The sequence below is a fragment of the Odontesthes bonariensis genome, chromosome 7 (assembly GCF_027942865.1).
Source record: "Odontesthes bonariensis isolate fOdoBon6 chromosome 7, fOdoBon6.hap1, whole genome shotgun sequence".
NCBI classification, from domain to species: domain Eukaryota; kingdom Metazoa; phylum Chordata; class Actinopteri; order Atheriniformes; family Atherinopsidae; genus Odontesthes; species Odontesthes bonariensis.
Window position 1 is genome coordinate 37,454,372 of NC_134512.1, and position 20,328 is coordinate 37,474,699.

Sequence of the window (20,328 nt, forward strand, 5' to 3'; positions counted from 1 at the left end):
CTCGCCTCTTTTGACATGATGCCGTATGACAGCGCAGTGATACGAAGGGAGAGAAAATAGGGCCAAGCGATTGTGAGGTCTGACTTTTTCCTGGAGAACGATTTTGTGATGCAAATGTATTACTCTGTTGAACGCATATTGTTTTGAGAAGCAAAACGCTTACTCTGAAATGCGTTTCAAAATGGCGGCAGGGATCGAATGGAACAGGGTCACTAATAATCAGGTGTGTGTGTGTGTGTGTGTGTGTGTGTGTGTAGGTAACATGGGGCCGACACCTGATCTCAACACCTCCGCTTGGCTCCACCCCTGCTTCAACACCTCATGTCAGCCTCCAATCAGAGACCTGTATCCGTACAGCACTGCTCAGCTGATTCTCATCGTCATGGGAACCGGTTCCCTCAGCGTGGTCACCGTCCTGGGAAACACGCTGGTCATCCTGTCCATCAAAGTGAACCGTCACCTGCGCACGGTCAACAACTACTTCCTTCTGAGTCTGGCGGTGGCTGACCTCATCATCGGCCTGCTGTCCATGAACGTGTACGCGCTGTACCGGCTGCGGCGCCGCTGGCTGCTGGGCGCCGCGCTCTGCGACCTGTGGCTCGTCCTGGACTACGTGGTGAGCAGCGCCTCCGTCATGAACCTGCTGATCATCAGCTTGGACCGATATCTCTGCATGACGCGGCCGCTCTGCTACCCGGTGCGGCGGAGGGGAAAGATGGCGGGCCTGATGATCGGCGCCGCCTGGCTGCTGTCCTTTGTGCTCTGGGCCCCCGCCATCCTGTGCTGGCAGAGCGTTGGCGGCAGACGTGTCGTCCCCGAGACCGAGTGTTACATCTACCTGCTGGCCAGTCCCGCCGTCACTCTGGGAACGACGCTTCCCTCCTTTTACCTGCCGGCGCTCATCATGATCGGGTTGTACAGCCGCCTGTCGGCCGCCAGCCACGGCCGGATGAGCGCGCTCCAGGCCAAGCAGGGCACGCTCAAGACATCCAGTCCCTCCATTAAAGACTTCCTCCTGAAACGACGCAGCTCGGGGGCCAGCGATCCGGCCTTGGACCTATCTCCAAACCAGTCTGAGTCCAGTATGTCGAAGAACCTACGGACCCGAGGAGCACCCAGAAGTCCTGTGGACACCGTGGACACCGCAGACGGTTGGAGACACCTGGTAGGTGCAGCTCATCCTCCATGTTACGCACACACTTCCTGTCTGTCCTGACGGGCTCGTTAACGGTTTGTGATGTCAGAAAGATGATCTAAGGCTGTGTTCGAAACCGCATACTACTCCTACTAACTTTTTGAGTTAGTATGTGAGTTTGAGTAAGCAGAAGTTCCCGGATGCATACTAGATTCTCTGAAATGTTGGGTATGCATCATGAGGTTACTACTCATACTCAAACTACCCAAGATGCAACGTAATGTGACGTCGCCGATCGTCATTTCCTGTCAAAACGGCAGTTTCAAGCTAGCTACAACGAGGGTAGGTTCACTTCCTGTTTTCAAAACAAAAGCACCAATTGTATGGTAATGGCTTTCCCTGTGATAAAAGGCAACGGGTATTTTATTTTGTGAAAATAACAGGAAGTGCGTTGCTCACTGCGGCTAGCTTTAGTAGCGCCGAATTCGTGGGAACAAAATTGTAAATAGCCGGTATTTTGTCAGGTTTTCAACACGTTGGGGATCTAAACGACTACTTTCTCACCTGAAAATTTTTCAAATGTTGCTAAAGTTTACAGAGTTTAGAGCTTAAGGGAAATCAGCTTCAGGCCGGCTGATTTCGGCTCGGGCAGGAGCGAAATGCATTGTGGGTAAACGCTCTGCATACTGTCTGATCGATTAGTATGTAGTATGCAGAATGGAAGTATGTAGTATGTAGTATGCAGTATGCAGAATGGAAGTATGCAGTATGCAGAATGGAAGTATGCAGTATGCAGAATGGAAGTATGTAGTATGCAGTATGCAGAATGGAAGTATGTAGTATGCAGTATGCAGAATGGAAGTATGTAGTATGCGGTTTCGAACACAGCCTAAGTCCTGTCTCCTCAGCAGTGTCCCTCTCGAGCAGCCGCCTGCCACGCCAGGGATGAAGACTCCAACAAGATGGAGAACGACTCCTCATCTAGCCCCGACCTCCACAGGTCGGCCTCAGCGGCGTTCTCCACCTGCCCAAGCTTCAGGTCTCAGGAGAGGAGGAGGCGGAGAGTGATGGCGAGGGAGAGGAGGGTCACCAAGACCATCCTGGCCATCCTGCTGGCCTTCATCCTCACTTGGACGCCGTACAATGTCATGGCCGTTGTCGCCACCTTCTGCCACGACTGTGTCTCCGAGATGTTGTGGTCCACAGGTTACTGGCTGTGCTACATCAACAGCGCCATCAACCCGGTTTGCTACGCCCTCTGCAACGTCACCTTCAGGAAAACCTTCTGCAGCCTCCTGCGCTGCAGCAGCAGGAGGCTGCACTGATGCTCCGGCAGGCAACGTGGTTTTCTGTTCATGGCGTTCATGGCAGAAAACCAGCGGAACGAACGCTGAGTCGAGGTTATTTCCCTTCCTCTGATGCTGCGAACGTGAGCAGAATACAGGTGCATTAACCTGATGTCAGACAGAAACGATGGCGTCTGTTTGCAGGTCTGAGATTGTCTCTCTGTGTTCGAAACCACATACTTCTCCTACTACTCATACTAACTTTTTGAGTTAGTAAGCGAGTTCGAGTATGCGAGAAGTTCCCAGACGCATACTAGATTCTCTGAAATGTTGGGTATGCATCATGAGGTTACTACTCATACTCAAACTACCCAAGATGCAACGTAACGTGACGTCGCCGATCGTCATTTCCTGTCAAAACGGCAGTTTCAAGCTAGCTACAACGAGGGTAGGTTCACTTCCTGTTTTCAAAACAAAAGCACCAATTGTATGGTAATGGCTTTCCCTATGATAAAGGCAACGGGTATTTTATTTTGTGAAAATAACCGGAAGTGCGTTGCTAACTGCGGCTAGCTTTAGTAGCGCCGAATTTGTGGGAACAAAATTGTAAACAGCCGGTATTTTGTCAGGTTTTCAACACGTTGGGGATCTAAACGACTACTTTCTCGCCTGAAAATGTTTCAAATGTTGCTAAAATTTACAGAGTTTAGAGCTTAAGGGAAATCAGCTTCAGGCCGGCTGATTTCGGCTCGGGCAGGAGCGAAATGCATTGTGGGTAAACGCTCTGCATACTGTCAGATCGATGAGTATGTAGTATGTAGTATGCAGTATGCGGTTTCGAACACAGCCTACGTCTTTGTAGAATCAGAGTTCTCATTGGTCACTTTCACACAACATGTGGATAAACTAGCGACCAACAGATGGTCACGGATAAGTACGTTGTACAGCCCCCTGCTGCTGTGGAGGGTCACGGCCTCGCAGGTGCAGACTGGACTTCCCAGCCGGCGGTCTGAAGTCGTTCACGCTCAGGTTTGTCTGGTTCGGACGCGAGTGGCGTGAGGAGACCCAGCAGCCGCCGGGTTGCTGCAGCTGATGAACCTAAAAGTTTTTAAAGACAACTCGTCTCTTCTCCCGTGTGATTCCGTTTTATGGTCATGATCACATGACCGTAAGAAGTGCACAGTTGTGGAGCTCATCTTAGCCTAAAATGTCTAAAATCACAGCGTGTCGTCGCCTTCAGGAGCTCACCGGATGGACCAAAGCTAAACTCACTGATTCTTCTTCCTGATCTGCATGTTGGTTTGTTGTGTGTCCTGTTTTATCAACATCATATGATGTATCCTGTTCAAGCTTTTTTTTAAATCCCCCTAAAATCCAGAGTCAGTCGTGGTAAATGGGTCCAATCACCTCTGCTGGGTTTTTACGGGTAAAGTCACCAATAAACAGACCAAAGTCTTCACCAAAACAATGTACAGTATTTAATTTGTTCATTTGTACAAGTCTCATCAATAATCTGTAGCTCCAAAAATAGACTTTTATTTTTCAGGTGAGTTCAGAACTTTAAGAACCAGACCGGGTGATCTAGGTTCTGCTGGATGTTCATTTACTCTAAAAAGCTTTTAGGGACTAAGAGTGTAACTGTTAAACTATCAGCTAATGCAGGAGGATTATTCTTATCATCTAAACAGCTTTAAGAAACACAACGACATCAAATGTGAACAAGAATAAACATCAAAGGAGGCCAAACGCTCGCTGTGTTTTGGAGTCTCTCTGTTTTTGTGTTTGAAGGAGGGAAGACGATCATTCAGCCTTCAGTTCGACTTCTTCTCACCTGGAGACAGAAAAACAAGCGGAGGATGTAGGTGTTTTATTATTATTTGGGGATTAAATGATTTTATTAAATGTTTCACACGTTCATAACGTTACAATATTTATCGTTTTTACACCAAAATCAGCGTTTTTGAATTTTCATGTTTCATGTTCTTCAGAGTTCATGTTCCTCAGAGTTCACGTTCCTCAGAGTTCACGTTTCTCAGAGTTCATGTTCCTCAGAGTTCATGTTCCTCAGAGTTCATGTTCCTCAGAGTTCATGTTCCTCAGGGTTCATGTTCCTCAGAGTTCATGTTCCTCAGAGTTCATGTTCCTCAGAGTTCACGTTCCTCAGAGTTCACGTTCCTCAGGGTTCACGTTCCTCTGAGTTCACGTTCCTCAGAGTTCACGTTCCTCAGAGTTCACGTTTCTCAGAGTTCATGTTCCTCAGAGTTCATGTTCCTCAGAGTTCATGTTTCTCAGGGTTCACGTTCCTCTGAGTTCACGTTCCTCTGAGTTCATGTTCCTCTGAGTTCATGTTCCTCAGAGTTCATGTTCCTCAGAGTTCATGTTCCTCAGAGTTCATGTTCCTCAGAGTTCATGTTTCTTAGAGTTCATGTTTCTCAGGGTTCACGTTCCTCAGGGTTCACGTTCCTCAGAGTTCATGTTCCTCTGGGTTCATGTTCCTCAGAGTTCACGTTCCTCAGGGTTCATGTTCCTCTGGGTTCATGTTCCTCTGGGTTCATGTTCCTCTGGGTTCATGTTCCTCAGGGTTCATGTTCCTCAGAGTTCACGTTCCTCTGGGTTCATGTTCCTCTGGGTTCATGTTCTTCAGGGTTCATGTTCCTCAGAGTTCATGTTCCTCAGAGTTCACGTTCCTCAGAGTTCACGTTCCTCAGAGTTCATGTTCCTCTGGGTTCACGTTCCTCAGAGTTCATGTTCCTCAGAGTTCATGTTCCTCAGAGTTCATGTTCCTCAGAGTTCATGTTTCTCAGAGTTCACGTTTCTCAGGGTTCACGTTCCTCTGAGTTCATGTTCCTCAGGGTTCATGTTTCTCAGAGTTCATGTTCCTCTGGGTTCATGTTCTTCAGGGTTCATGTTCTTCTGAGTTCATGTTCCTCAGAGTTCATGTTCCTCAGAGTTCATGTTCCTCAGAGTTCATGTTCCTCAGAGTTCATGTTCCTCAGAGTTCATGTTTCTCAGAGTTCACGTTCCTCTGAGTTCATGTTCTTCAGGGTTCACGTTCCTCAGAGTTCATGTTCTTCAGGGTTCACGTTCCTCAGAGTTCATGTTCCTCAGAGTTCACGTTCCTCTGGGTTCACGTTCCTCTGGGTTCATGTTCTTCAGGGTTCATGTTCTTCAGGGTTCATGTTCCTCAGAGTTCATGTTCCTCAGAGTTCATGTTTCTCAGGGTTCACGTTCCTCTGAGTTCACGTTCCTCTGAGTTCATGTTCCTCAGGGTTCATGTTTCTCAGAGTTCATGTTCTTCAGGGTTCATGTTCTTCTGAGTTAATGTTCCTCAGAGTTCATGTTCCTCAGAGTTCATGTTCCTCAGAGTTCATGTTTCTCAGAGTTCACGTTCCTCTGAGTTCATGTTCTTCAGGGTTCACGTTCCTCAGAGTTCATGTTCCTCTGGGTTCATGTTCCTCAAAGTTCACGTTCCTCAGAGTTCATGTTCCTCTGGGTTCATGTTCTTCAGGGTTCACGTTCCTCAGAGTTCATGTTTCTCTGGGTTCATGTTCCTCTGGGTTCATGTTCTTCAGGGTTCACGTTCCTCAGAGTTCATGTTCCTCAGAGTTCACGTTCCTCAGAGTTCATGTTCCTCTGGGTTCACGTTCCTCTGGGTTCATGTTCTTCAGGGTTCATGTTCCTCAGAGTTCATGTTCCTCTAGGTTCATGTTCCTCTGAGTTCATGTTCTTCAGGGTTCACGTTCCTCAGAGTTCATGTTCCTCTGGGTTCATGTTCCTCAGAGTTCACGTTCCTCAGAGTTCAAGTTCCTCTGGGTTCATGTTCCTCTGGGTTCATGTTCTTCAGGGTTCACGTTCCTCAGAGTTCATGTTCCTCTGGGTTCACGTTCCTCTGGGTTCATGTTCTTCAGGGTTCATGTTCCTCAGAGTTCATGTTCCTCTGGGTTCATGTTCCTCAGAGTTCACGTTCCTCAGAGCTCATGTTCCTCTGGGTTCATGTTCCTCTGGGTTCATGTTCTTCAGGGTTCACGTTCCTCAGAGTTCACGTTCCTCAGAGTTCACGTTCCTCAGAGTTCATGTTCGTCTGGGTTCATGTTCCTCTGGGTTCATGTTCCTCTGGGTTCATGTTCCTCTGGGTTCATGTTCTTCAGGGTTCACGTTCCTCAGAGTTCATGTTCCTCTGGGTTCACGTTCCTCAGAGTTCATGTTCCTCTGGGTTCATGTTCCTCTGGGTTCATGTTCTTCAGGGTTCACGTTCCTCAGAGTTCACGTTCCTCAGAGTTCACGTTCCTCAGAGTTCATGTTCGTCTGGGTTCATGTTCCTCTGGGTTCACGTTCCTCAGAGTTCATGTTCCTCTGGGTTCATGTTCCTCTGGGTTCATGTTCCTCAGAGTTCATGTTCCTCAGAGTTCATGTTCCTCTGGGTTCACGTTCCTCTGGGTTCACGTTCCTCAGAGTTCATGTTCCTCTGGGTTCATGTTCCTCAGAGTTCATGTTCCTCTGGGTTCACGTTCCTCTGGGTTCATGTTCTTCAGGGTTCATGTTCCTCAGAGTTCATGTTCCTCAGAGTTCATGTTCCTCTGGGTTCATGTTCCTCAGAGTTCATGTTCCTCTGGGTTCACGTTCCTCTGGGTTCATGTTCTTCAGGGTTCACGTTCCTCAGAGTTCATGTTCCTCAGAGTTCATGTTCCTCTGGGTTCACGTTCCTCAGAGTTCATGTTCCTCAGAGTTCACGTTCCTCAGAGTTCATGTTCTTCTGGGTTCATGTTCCTCTGGGTTCATGTTCTTCAGGTTTCACGTTCCTCAGAGTTCATGTTCCTCTGGGTTCACGTTCCTCAGAGTTCATGTTCCTCTGGGTTCACGTTACTCTGGGTTCATGTTCCTCAGGGTTCATGTTCCTCAGAGTTCATGTTCCTCTGGGTTCACGTTCCTCTGGGTTCACGTTCCTCAGAGTTCATGTTCCTCTGGGTTCATGTTCCTCTGGGTTCATGTTCTTCAGGGTTCATGTTCCTCAGAGTTCATGTTCCTCAGAGTTCATGTTCCTCTGGGTTCACGTTCCTCTGGGTTCACGTTCCTCAGAGTTCATGTTCCTCAGAGTTCATGTTCCTCAGAGTTCACGTTCCTCTGGGTTCACGTTCCTCTGGGTTCATGTTCCTCTGGGTTCACGTTCCTCTGGGTTCACGTTCTTCTGGGTTCATGTTCCTCAGAGTTCATGTTCCTCAGAGTTCATGTTCCTGCACATTTGTGTGTGTGTGTGGCGTTTCCATGACTCACTTCTGGTCTTCTTGACTTACTTCTGGTCTTCTTGACTTTGTGGGAGCAGGGTTTGGACACCTTGACTGTAGTCTGACACTCTGCGTTAAAGAGCGCCCGCTTCAGGGTTCCAGACCGGGCCTTGGTGTTGGTGGCGGTGTCGCAGGGACTCCACGGCCCGAACTTGTACTTACAGTCACCTGAGGAGATATTTCAGCCTTTAACACCCTGAGCTACCTCAGGAAACGAGTTTGAATCCTTACCGTCTCCGATGTTTCCTTTCAATAACTCCTGTTATCTTTTAACTCTGTGGAGAGTTGAAAGATAACAGGAGGGGATCTTCACCAAGCAGCAGGATGTGAGCAGCTGATTCTCATAACTTAACTTATAAGTAACTACATTAAAACAACTATCTATCCCCAAAAGCTGCTGAACATTCAGTAAATTCCTCTTTAAATCATTTGAAATTCTGTATGTATTGAAATACACTTTTTATAATTACTTTTTAATGCTGAAAGTAAAATATTCAGTTTGATTTCATGTGAATTTGTTAACAAAACTCAGTGTTGGTTTCGATTGATGCACATCCTGTTTTAAATGCTCATTTAAACAAAGATAAAGTCAATCTGGGATCAATAATCAGCCTGTTGCATGTTATTGTGTGTTATCTGTGTGGAACATCCAAATTCCACACAGAAGGAACCAGCTGGGATTAGAACCAGGAACCTTTCTGCTGGGAGTAGACGGAGCCAGCTGTCAGAAGTGGCCTAACATCTGCATTATATGATTTGATTGATTGATGTTCTGCTCAGGTCCCACATGAACGGCATCGGACCGATAACGCTTCAGTTATTGGCTGTGTTCCAAACCGCATACTTCTCCTACTACTCATACTAACTTTCTGAGTTAGTATGCGAGTTTGAGTAAGCGAGAAGTTCCCAGATGCATACTAGATTCTCCGAAATGTTGGGTATGCATCATGAGGTTACTACTCATATTCAAACTACCCAAGATGCAACGTAACGTGACGTCGCCGATCGTCATTTCCTGTCAAAACGGCAGTTTCAAGCTAACTACAACAAGGGTAGGTTCACTTCCTGTTTTCAAAACAAAAGCTCCTATTGTATAGTAATGGCTTTCCCTATGATAAAAGGCAACGGGTATTTTATTTTTGTGAAAATAACCGGAAGTGCGCTGCTAACTACCCAGGCTCCGCCCTCGCAATGACGCAACACCTTCGGCTCTGCTACACTTACTCAGGCAAACTGCTCATTCAGGTGGATTCGAGTTCCCGAAAAAATGGGAACTCCACCCACTTTGTCAGTAAGCAATCAACTTTGAGCAGCGCCAACGGCCCAGGGTAGAGGCGTGTTCAAGGTAGTGACGTGGTTGAACTGCCACTCAACCCATGGATTGTACACGGAAGCGCTTCATTCAATATCAACATGGAGCAGCGTCAAGCTTTTGACACTGCTGTAGATGCTGTAATGAAAGTGTTCGACGGGAGATTCTCGTTAAAAATCGAGCAAAGAACAGCCCTTGAATCATTTCTTGACAGGAAAGACGTTTTCGCCTTGCTCCCTACTGGCTTTGGTAAGAGTTTAATCTACCAGTTAGCTCCGCTGGTAGCTAAATCATACGTCTGAGGAAAGAGTGGTGTGATTGGCTTAAGCTTAGGCACAGCCTTTTCTGGCCACAACCAGTAGCAACCCGAGGGAGGCGGGTTGACCAGGCCATTTCGAATCGTATTCGTTATGGTCTTGGTCAGACCAGAATCTCGAAGAGATTTGAAAGTCTATGTTAATCAGGCTAGCTGCTAACTACAGCTAGCTTTAGTAGCGCCGAATTCGTGGGAACAAAATTGTAAACAGCCGGTATTTTGTCAGGTTTTCAACACGTTGGGGATCTAAACAACTACTTTCTCGCCTGAAAATGTTTCAAATGTTGCTAAAGTTTACAGAGTTTAGAGCTTAAGGGAAATCAGCTTCAGGCCGGCTGATTTCGGCTCGGGCAGGAGCGAAATGCATTGTGGGTAAACGCTCTGCATACTGTCTGATCGATGAGTATGCAGTATGTAGTATGCGGTTTCGAACAAAGCCATTCAGGAGTGTTGAAGCTGTGTGACGCTTACTGATGTCCTTCTTCCAGTTGCAGGGGATCTTGCAGTGGATCTTGTCGGTGTGATCTTTGCACGTGGCCTCTCTCAGACCCTCCCCACAGTCGCCGTGCTCCGGCACACATTTCCCATACTTGGTCTCTCCGGGGCTGCACTCGGAGGCGGGCCGAGACTTGTCATGTTTACCACCTGCGGAACAAAGAGACACACCTGAGTCGCCTGCATCCACGTCGCACAGATTAATCGTACAGAGTTGTATGAACATTGTGGTGGCTTTGAAAGGTTCTGGCTCGCATGTGGAGTTCCTCAGGGCTCCATTCTGGGCCTGTGCTGTTCTCACCGTACATGTTTTTAGGAGATCTAAGATCACTTGCTTCACGGATGATATTCAAATCTTCCTGCTTGTTAAAGTCAAAACTAAAGCTTCCTTCCAGCTTTTATTGGACCTTTAAACACATTAAAGTTTGGACGATAAGAACAAGACGGAGATTATTTTCTCCTCGTATGTTGGAGCAGATCAGTGATGGCTTCGTCTTCAGCAGCTGGTTCTTTTGGCCTCCTGATCGTTACAGGATGGATTTTATTTTATTATTGATTATATTTACTCTCTAAATGTTAACGTCAGCCTGTGACCACAATCCAATCAACCCTGAGCTCTTTATGATGATGTCATGAGGGGAATCGGGTTGTTCTTTCGATGACTCTGAGAAACGTGAATCGAATTCAAAAGTTTCATCATGACACAATTTGACTTGTTTTTCTTTGTGCGACTACTTTTTGTTTTACTTATTGTTAATACCCTGTTTATTTATTTATTCATTTGTTTAACCATTTATTTAATCATTTAATTTTAACTTTGATTTATTAACATATTTATTCCTATTTTTTGCTGTAATTTGCAATCCTTACCTTGATTGAATCTTGAGCATTATTTAATTTATAAATGTATTTTACTCTTCCATATTTATTTCCCAAAGAATATTCATCTCACCGTCTCCCTTTGACTCTTTCTGTTTGTTTGAATGAGCAAATGTCTGCCTCCGACATGTTGTTAATGCCGTTGTGTTGAACTGGGAGAACTGGGAAGGCTGTCAGACTGAACTGCCCATCTGGGCTAGTTTTCTGAAATCTGAACAATTTCCCCTGAAGGCTGTTTGAGTTTGGTTTGCAGGGATGTGAAAAACATTAACACACAACAGGAAAAACCTGTGTCTGTAGCTGGGTGTGACAGCTGCATTCCTGCTGTTATCTTTCTAAGAAACATGAAATTCAAGCAGGAGGAGGCGGGTAACATGAGCCACGAACGTGAAACTAAATCTGGTCAGAAAAGCTCTGGACATCTTATCTGCATCTTCTTGAGATTTTCTGCTGATTTATTCTGAAACGCGCTTCTGTGCTGCTGGGACTAATTGAGCTTTTCACAGCCCAAGTAATGCCTGGAATAAGACCCCAAATCATGGTGAGTTGAAGACGAGACGTCTAGGATGCAGAGCAGGAACAAAATGGAGGAAAAGGAGGAGGAAGTTTAAACCATTTCTTCCCCTGATCATGATGGGAAATGTGAGATCACTGGTGGATAAAATGGACGAGCTTAGAGCCCTGATGAGGAAGGAACAGCTCTAACAGCTCTCTGCTCAGCTCTAAGACTATCCGGGCAGACAGAGACTGCAGACAGAGCGGTAACAAGAAAGGAGGAGGATCACAGAGCTGGTTAACAACAGATGCTGTAATCCTGGACCTGGCTGCAGGAACAGCTCTCTGCTCAGCTCTAAGACTATCCAGGCAGACAGAGACCGCAGACAGAGACTGCAGACAAGAGACTGCAGACAGAGCGCTAACAGGAAAGGAGGAGGATCACAGAGCTGGTTAACAGCAGATGCTGTAATCCTGGACATGTCGCTGAGAAGGAGCGTCTATGCACCCCATATGTTGAACTGCTGGCTGTGAGCTTCTGTCCATGTACTGAGAGAGTTCACCTGAGTTACCTGCTGACGCTGTGTGTGACATCATCAGTTACCTGCTGACGCTGTGTGTGACATCATCAGCTGAGCTGTTGCTAAGCTACAGAAACCCACTGATGGAGACCTCTGAAGGTTTCTACCACACCTTCCTCTCTGCTGCCCTTCAGCTGGTTTACATTTCATGTTGTTATTTATCTGTAACAGCAGCTGATCTTTGATAATAATGAATACTGTTTACTAATTTTGATATAATTTACCTTCAGGGATTGATAAAGTTTTATTGAATTGAATGGAGTAGAATTGAAATTCCCACCTCTTTGATTTTTGGCTCTTCTGTTGGCCTCAGCGGTGAGCGTGAGGGCCAGGAGCAGCAGCAGCGTCACTGAGAACAAACTTCGCATCCTGCAGAGACGAGCGAACAACTTCAGTTACAGTCAGACGACATCATCATCATCATCATCATCATCATCATCCCCACAGGGTCGGACCAACATGTTAAAGACTAATTATTCCAAACTCAAGCTGCAGCCTCCCAGATCTGCTCTCAGGGTGGGATTGTGGACCTGCAGCTGTTTGTTGAACCAACACAAACACGTGTGGACAGATGTACGGCGTCCTAGGGGGGGGCGGGGCCCCGTGGAGCTCCATATGTACAGCTCCACAGACGGATTACTGAACAGGCTGGGAATGGGGTCAGGGGGGGGCCTCTGCATTCACTCATTGAGACTCAAAGGCACACAAAACAGTTAAAGAGAGACAACATGACCCCAAAGAGAAGTAAATCGTCTACAAAGAGGATCAAAGCACATCAAACACACCAGGAACGGACTCAAAATGGCCACAAGGAGGCAAAACCACCACAGATTTAAGACAAAGATTCACTGCTGTCACCACCAGAAAGATGCAGAAAGCTCTGGTTCTGGTTCTGTGGACACCTGCCGACCCAAAGATGAGACGCGTCTCTGAGTAAAATAAAGTCAGAGATATTAAAGGGACAGTTCGCCTCTTTTGATATGAAGCTGTATGACATCCCATATCAGCAACATCATTTCTGAACATCTTCTTACCCCCTGCTGCGTCCTGTGAGCAGAGTTCCAGCCTCGTTTTGGTGTTGATGAAGGTAGTCCGGCTAGTTGGCTGGGGTTTAAAAAATAAAGCGTTTTGCTTCTCAAAACAATATGCGTTCAACAGAGTAATACATTTGCATCACAGAATCGTTCTCCAGGAAAAAGTCAGACCTCACAATCTCTTGGCCCTATTTTCTCTCCCTTCGTATCAATGCGTTTAGCCACCTAGCGACAGCCGCGCCTGTTACAGTGTTTACTGCACAGTTTACACAGCAGGCAGTGATACGAAGGGAGAGAAAATAGGGCCAAGCCATTGTGAGGTCTGACTTTTTCCTGGAGAACCATTTTGTGATGCAAATGTATTACTCTGTTGAACGCATATTGTTCTGAGAAGCAAGACGCTTTATTTTTTAAACCCCAGCCAACTAGCCGGACTACCTTCATCAACACCAAAACGAGGCTGGAACTCTGCTCACAGGACGCAGCAGGGGGTAAGAAGATGTTCAGAAATGATGTTGCTGATATGGGATGTCATACAGCTTCATGTCAAAAGAGGCGAACTGTCCCTTTAAATCATCTTGTTTGTGTCTGAGTTTAATCTGCTGCCTGATGGTCCTGATGTGCGGCCCCGTCCTGCTCCGCCTGGTCCAGATGGTCCAAACTCAGTCCGGATCAAACCTGCCCCCCCAAATCTCACCATGCCTAAGCCAAATAATCTGACTGTTGTCGTGGCAGCAGGATTATGGAAGTGGGCTAATGTATGCAGACGCTCGCTTCTTGTTTTTCTCACATTTCTGCGACGAGTCGCCCGGATTCAGGAGCTCCTTCGCCGTTCGACGGGCGCGACGGTCACATGGGACGAACGCAGCGCAGGCTTTTTGGTTCTGGTTTGACAAACAGAGAGTCGATTACCCAGAAAGCCCCTCTCTGGCTCTGTGTTGTCATTGTGCTGAGAGATGACAGCCTCCTCTTTCAGGCCTCCATTAAAGCGACGCTTCTCTTTCACATGTCAGCTGGCAGAGCAAATCCTGCCCTCCTCGCTCCTCCGGCGGCCTTTTATGAAGAAAGAACCGGCTCTCAGCAGGCCTCCAGTCTGTCCTCCATCAATGAGGGGGGGGGAGGCGGTGCGGGAGGCGGTGCGGGAAGGGGGGGTGGCCGAGCAGCAACTGAAAGAGCCCTTTAGATTTCCCATCAAAAGAATACTGATTCATTGGGCCAAAACAAAGCCTCCTCTAGCCTGGTTTCACTCCTCTAAAGCCCAACACAGATCCCAAACCCCCCCCCCCCAGCCTCAATGGAGGCCATTTGCATAAGAAAACAATCAAATCTTAGCATGAAGAAAAGGAGCGGGATGCTCCCTTTGGTTCAGGAGCAGGAGCAACATTTAGAGAACTTCCTCCTGAATCCAGGGTTTAAACGCCGGGGTTCACTCTGAGAGCGCCATCCTTTAAACGCCGGGGTTCACTCCGAGAGCGCCGTCCTTTAAACGCCGGGGTTCACTCCGAGAGCGCCGTCCTTTAAACGCCGGGGTTCACTCTGAGAGCGCCGTCCTTTAAACGCCATGGTTCACTCTGAGAGCGCCGTCCTTTAAACGCCGGGGTTCACTCTGAGAGCGCCGTCCTTTAAACGCCGGGGTTCACTCTGAGAGCGCCGTCCTTTAAACGCCGGGGTTCACTCTGAGAGCGCCGTCCTTTAAACGCCGGGGTTCACTCTGAGAGCGCCGTCCTTTAAACGCCGGGGTTCACTCTGAGAGCGCCGGGGTTCACTCTGAGAGCGCCGTCCTTTAAACGCCGGGGTTCACTCTGAGAGCGCCGGGGTTCACTCTGAGAGCGCCGTCCTTTAAACGCCGGGGTTCACTCTGAGAGCGCCGTCCTTTAAACGCCGGGGTTCACTCTGAGAGCGCCGGGGTTCACTCTGAGAGCGCCGGGGTTCACTCTGAGAGCGCCGTCCTTTAAACGCCGGGGTTCACTCTGAGAGCGCCGTCCTTTAAACGCCGGGGTTCACTCTGAGAGCGCCGGGGTTCACTCTGAGAGCGCCGTCCTTTAAACGCCGGGGTTCACTCTGAGAGCGCCGGGGTTCACTCTGAGAGCGCCGTCCTTTAAACGCCGGGGTTCACTCCGAGAGCGCCGGGGTTCACTCTGAGAGCGCCGTCCTTTAAACGCCGGGGTTCACTCTGAGAGCGCCGTCCTTTAAACGCCGGGGTTCACTCTGAGAGCGCCGTCCTTTAAACGCCGGGGTTCACTCTGAGAACGCCCTTGATCCTGCACACATCCAGCAGTTTGATCCTCCTCACCAGGACGTCACACGATCAGCTCGGTGCAGTAAAAACATAGAGGCTCCTCTTCATCTTTGTCTAAAAAAAAAGTCAGATCTGAACCGATGAGAAGCTTCCATCTGAAGCTAAAAGTTTCCGTATGAAGTGACAAAAGCATCTGGTTTCCTTCATCAGGAGAAAACATGACGGCATTCTACCCTTCCTCATTCCTTTCTTCTTCCTGAAATCAGCCCCAACTTTTAAGCACTTTTGAATCCAGGCTAAAAACATTTCTCTTTCCGTGTGCCTATGGTTGAGTTTATATTTTTCTTTTTCCCCTCTTCTTTAATTGCCTTTAACTGTGTTTTAATTTTTATTCTATTTTCTTTAAACTCTTTAAACTGCTTGTTTTTCTGTGCTTTTAATGCCTTGTCTTTATGTAAAGCACATTGAGTATGAAATGCGCTGTATAAATAAAGATGCCTTCCCTTCTGCCCTCAGTCGAATGCTCCCTTCTTTCTATCCCCTCAACCTCTCCTCTCTCTCCGTTTCTTTCTCCTTCCTTCAGTTTAGGAGTCGACGGGAACAAAGAACGACGTTAAACTGAAGCCCGACGAACAGAAACAAAGATGAAAAACAGGATTAAAGGAGCCTCGAGGACGCAAACTTCTGTCCCTGTTCGACATGTTGGAAACAGAGAAACAGATCAAAGACAAAGTTTCCTAACAAAGTTACTCTGGAGATCAGCAGCTCGGCCTCTAACTGATTAAGTTGATGATGAGTCGGCTGGTTTTCCAGCTGAGAGTTTAAAGCCGTGAAAGATAAAAACACTCACGTGTCGGCCTGAGAGCAGCAGCCTGTCGAGCTGGGGAGCCGTCGCCTTCTGTGGCTGCTTCAGCTGCAGCTCCGGAACAGCCCTCACACACACGTGCACGCCCACACGTGCACACACACACGCACACACATGCACACACACACACATGCACACGCCAGCCTCATGGTGACATCACAAGCTTTAATCCCGAGGAACAAAACACGCTGTGTGTGTGTGTGTGTGTGGATCAGGTCCGGTTCAGTTTTAGGTGTGTGTGTGTGTGTGTGTGTGTGTGTGTGTGTGTGTGGATCAGGTCCGGTTCAGTTTTAGGTGTGTGTGTGTGTGTGTGTGTGTGTGTGTGTGTGTGTGTGTGTGTGTGTGTGTGGATCAGGTCCGGTTCAGTTTCAGGTGTGTTACATAGTGAACCTGTTCATCACATTCCTGACCGAGAGTTTTTCTTCTAACTCCTCTCTGTTCAGACGAACTGAATCTTTGGGTTAAGCTCTGGTGGTTTTGTGGGGTTCTGGCTCCTTCCTCTCGGCTCCTGATGGCTCAGTCATGCGTGGAGCTCTTTGTTCCAGCAGCTGGGAGCTCATTTACCCCCAAACTCTTCCTACTCTCCCCCTAAACTCTTCCTACTCTCCCCTAAACTCTTCCTGCTCTCCCCCTAAACTCTTCCTACTCTCCCCCTAAACTCTTCCTACTCTCCCCCAAACTCTTCCTGCTCTCCCCCTACTCTCCCCCTAAACTCTTCCTACTCTCCCCCTACTCTCCCCCTAAACTCTTCCTACTCTCCCCCTAAACTCTTCCTACTCTCCCCCTAAACTCTTCCTACTCTCCCCCAAACTCTTCCTACTCTCCCCCTAAACTCTTCCTACTCTCCCCCTAAACTCTTCCTACTCTCCCCCAAACTCTTCCTACTCTCCCCCTAAACTCTTCCTACTCTCCCCCAAACTCTTCCTACTCTCCCCCAAACTCTTCCTACTCTCCCCCTAAACTCTTCCTACTCTCCCCCTAAACTCTTCCTGCTCTTCCCCTAAACTCTTCCTGCTCTCCCCCAAACTCTTTCTACTCTCCCCCAAACTCTTCCTACTCTCCCCCAAACTCTTCCTGCTCTCCCCCTAAACTCTTCCTACTCTCCCCCAAACTCTTCCTACTCTCCCCCTAAACTCTTCCTACTCTCCCCCAAACTCTTCCTACTCTCCCCCAAACTCTTCCTACTCTCCCCCTAAACTCTTCCTACTCTCCCCCTAAACTCTTCCTGCTCTTCCCCTAAACTCTTCCTGCTCTCCCCCAAACTCTTTCTACTCTCCCCCAAACTCTTCCTACTCTCCCCCTAAACTCTTCCTACTCTCCCCCTAAACTCTTCCTGCTCTTCCCCCAAACTCTTCCTACTCTCCCCCTAAACTCTTCCTACTCTCCCCCTAAACTCTTCCTGCTCTTCCCCTACTCTCCCCCTACTCTCCCCCTAAACTCTTCCTACTCTCCCCCCAAACTCTTCCTGCTCTCCCCCTAAACTCTTCCTACTCTCCCCCTAAACTCTTCCTGCTCTCCCCCTAAACTCTTCCTGCTCTCCCCCTAAACTCTTCCTGCTCTCCCCCTAAACTCTTCCTGCTCTCCCCCTAAACTCTTCCTGCTCTCCCCCTAAACTCTTCCTGCTCTCCCCCTAAACTCTTCCTGCTCTCCCCCTAAACTCTTCCTACTCTCCCCCTAAACTCTTCCTGCTCTCCCCCTAAACTCTTCCTGCTCTCCCCCTAAACTCTTCCTGCTCTCCCCCTAAACTCTTCCTGCTCTCCCCCTAAACTCTTTCTACTCTCCCCCAAACTCTTCCTACTCTCCCCTAAACTCTTCCTACTCTCCCCCAAACTCTTCCTACTCTCCCCCAAACTCTTCCTACTCTCCCCCTAAACTCTTCCTGCTCTCCCCCAAACTCTTCCTACTCTCCCCCTAAACTCTTCCTGCTCTCCCCCTAAACTCTTCCTGCTCTCCCCCTAAACTCTTCCTACTCTCCCCCTAAACTCTTCCTGCTCTTCCCCTAAACTCTTCCTGCTCTCCCCCTAAACTCTTCCTACTCTCCCCCCAAACTCTTCCTGCTCTCCCCTAAACTCTTCCTACTCTCCCCCTAAACTCTTCCTGCTCTCCCTTAAACTCTTCCTACTCTCCCCCTAAACTCTTCCTGCTCTCCCCCTAAACTCTTCCTACTCTCCCCCCAAACTCTCACTACTCTCCCCCAAACTCTTCCTACTCTCCCCCCAAACTCTTCCTGCTCTCCCCCTAATCTCTTCCTACTCTCCCCCTAAACTCTTTCTACTCTCCCCCAAACTCTTCCTGCTCTCCCCCTAAACTCTTCCTGCTCTCCCCCTAAACTCTTCCTACTCTCCCCCTAAACTCTTCCTGCTCTCCCCCCAAACTCTTCCTGCTCTCCCCTAAACTCTTCCTACTCTCCCCCTAAACTCTTCCTGCTCTCCCCCAAACTCTTCCTGCTCTCCCCCTAAACTCTTCCTGCTCTCCCCTAAACTCTTCCTGCTCTCCCCTAAACTCTTCCTGCTCTCCCCCCAAACTCTTCCTACTCTCCCCCTAAACTCTTCCTGCTCTCCCCCTAAACTCTTCCTGCTCTCCCCTAAACTCTTCCTGCTCTCCCCCTAAACTCTTCCTACTCTCCCCCTAAACTCTTCCTGCTCTCCCCCTAAACTCTTCCTGCTCTCCCCCTAAACTCTTCCTGCTCTCCCCCTAAACTCTTCCTGCTCTCCCCCTAAACTCTTCCTGCTCTCCCCTAAACTCTTCCTGCTCTCCCCCCAAACTCTTCCTACTCTCCCCCTAAACTCTTCCTGCTCTCCCCCTAAACTATTCCTGCTCTCCCCCTAAACTCTTCCTACTCTCCCCCTAAACTCTTCCTGCTCTCCCCCAAACTCTTCCTACTCTCCCCCTAAACTCTTCCTGCTCTTCCCCTAAACTCTTCCTGCTCTCCCCCTAAACTCTTCCTGCTCTCCCCCTAAACTCTTCCTACTCTCCCCCTAAACTCTTCCTACTCTCCCCCTAAACTCTTCCTGCTCTCCCCCTAAACTCTTCCTACTCTCCCCCTAAACTCTTCCTGCTCTCCCCCAAACTCTTCCTACTCTCCCCCTAAACTCTTCCTACTCTCCCCCTAAACTCTTCCTGCTCTCCCCCAAACTCTTCCTACTCTCCCCCTAAACTCTTCCTGCTCTCCCCCTAAACTCTTCCTGCTCTCCCCCTAAACTCTTCCTACTCTCCCCCTAAACTCTTCCTGCTCTTCCCCTAAACTCTTCCTGCTCTCCCCCTAAACTCTTCCTACTCTCCCCCCAAACTCTTCCTGCTCTCCCCTAAACTCTTCCTACTCTCCCCCTAAACTCTTCCTGCTCTCCCTTAAACTCTTCCTACTCTCCCCCTAAACTCTTCCTGCTCTCCCCCTAAACTCTTCCTACTCTCCCCCCAAACTCTCACTACTCTCCCCCAAACTCTTCCTACTCTCCCCCCAAACTCTTCCTGCTCTCCCCCTAATCTCTTCCTACTCTCCCCCTAAACTCTTTCTACTCTCCCCCAAACTCTTCCTGCTCTCCCCCTAAACTCTTCCTGCTCTCCCCCTAAACTCTTCCTACTCTCCCCCTAAACTCTTCCTGCTCTCCCCCAAACTCTTCCTGCTCTCCCCTAAACTCTTCCTACTCTCCCCCTAAACTCTTCCTGCTCTCCCCCAAACTCTTCCTGCTCTCCCCCTAAACTCTTCCTGCTCTCCCCTAAACTCTTCCTGCTCTCCCCTAAACTCTTCCTGCTCTCCCCCCAAACTCTTCCTACTCTCCCCCTAAACTCTTCCTGCTCTCCCCCTAAACTCTTCCTGCTCTCCCCTAAACTCTTCCTGCTCTCCCCCTAAACTCTTCCTACTCTCCCCCTAAACTCTTCCTGCTCTCCCCCTAAACTCTTCCTGCTCTCCCCCTAAACTCTTCCTGCTCTCCCCCTAAACTCTTCCTGCTCTCCCCCTAAACTCTTCCTGCTCTCCCCTAAACTCTTCCTGCTCTCCCCCCAAACTCTTCCTACTCTCCCCCTAAACTCTTCCTGCTCTCCCCCTAAACTCTTCCTACTCTCCCCCTAAACTCTTCCTGCTCTCCCCCAAACTCTTCCTACTCTCCCCCTAAACTCTTCCTGCTCTTCCCCTAAACTCTTCCTGCTCTCCCCCTAAACTCTTCCTGCTCTCCCCCTAAACTCTTCCTACTCTCCCCCTAAACTCTTCCTACTCTCCCCCTAAACTCTTCCTGCTCTCCCCCTAAACTCTTCCTACTCTCCCCCTAAACTCTTCCTGCTCTCCCCCAAACTCTTCCTACTCTCCCCCTAAACTCTTCCTACTCTCCCCCTAAACTCTTCCTGCTCTCCCCCAAACTCTTCCTACTCTCCCCCTAAACTCTTCCTGCTCTCCCCCTAAACTCTTCCTGCTC

At 48.6% G+C, this 20,328-nt stretch overlaps 2 protein-coding genes across 4 annotated transcripts; one reads left to right on the plus strand and one right to left on the minus strand.

Moving 5' to 3' along the window:
- Positions 1-262: 262 nt before the first annotated feature.
- On the plus strand, positions 263-2,460 carry LOC142384910 (muscarinic acetylcholine receptor M4-like). The gene is made up of 2 exons (XM_075471216.1): positions 263-1,151; positions 2,030-2,460. Exons 1-2 carry the CDS (start codon positions 263-265, stop codon positions 2,458-2,460), a joined length of 1,320 nt encoding a protein of 439 aa, XP_075327331.1.
- Positions 2,461-3,876: 1,416 nt separating this feature from the next.
- Positions 3,877-16,008, minus strand: mdkb (midkine b). 3 transcript variants are annotated; one of them, XM_075470731.1, is made up of 5 exons: positions 15,905-16,008; positions 12,062-12,150; positions 9,803-9,976; positions 7,693-7,871; positions 3,877-4,252 (listed from the first exon to the last, which is right to left on the minus strand). In XM_075470731.1, exons 2-5 carry the CDS (start codon positions 12,147-12,149, stop codon positions 4,226-4,228), a joined length of 468 nt encoding a protein of 155 aa, XP_075326846.1. In that variant the 5' UTR covers position 12,150; positions 15,905-16,008; the 3' UTR covers positions 3,877-4,225. The 3 variants fall into 3 exon arrangements, with proteins under 3 accessions (XP_075326846.1, XP_075326845.1, XP_075326847.1); XM_075470730.1 differs by lacking the exon at positions 15,905-16,008 and adding an exon at positions 13,606-13,699; XM_075470732.1 differs by lacking the exon at positions 15,905-16,008 and adding an exon at positions 13,606-13,697 and having other exon boundaries at positions 7,713-7,871.
- Positions 16,009-20,328: the final 4,320 nt, after the last annotated feature.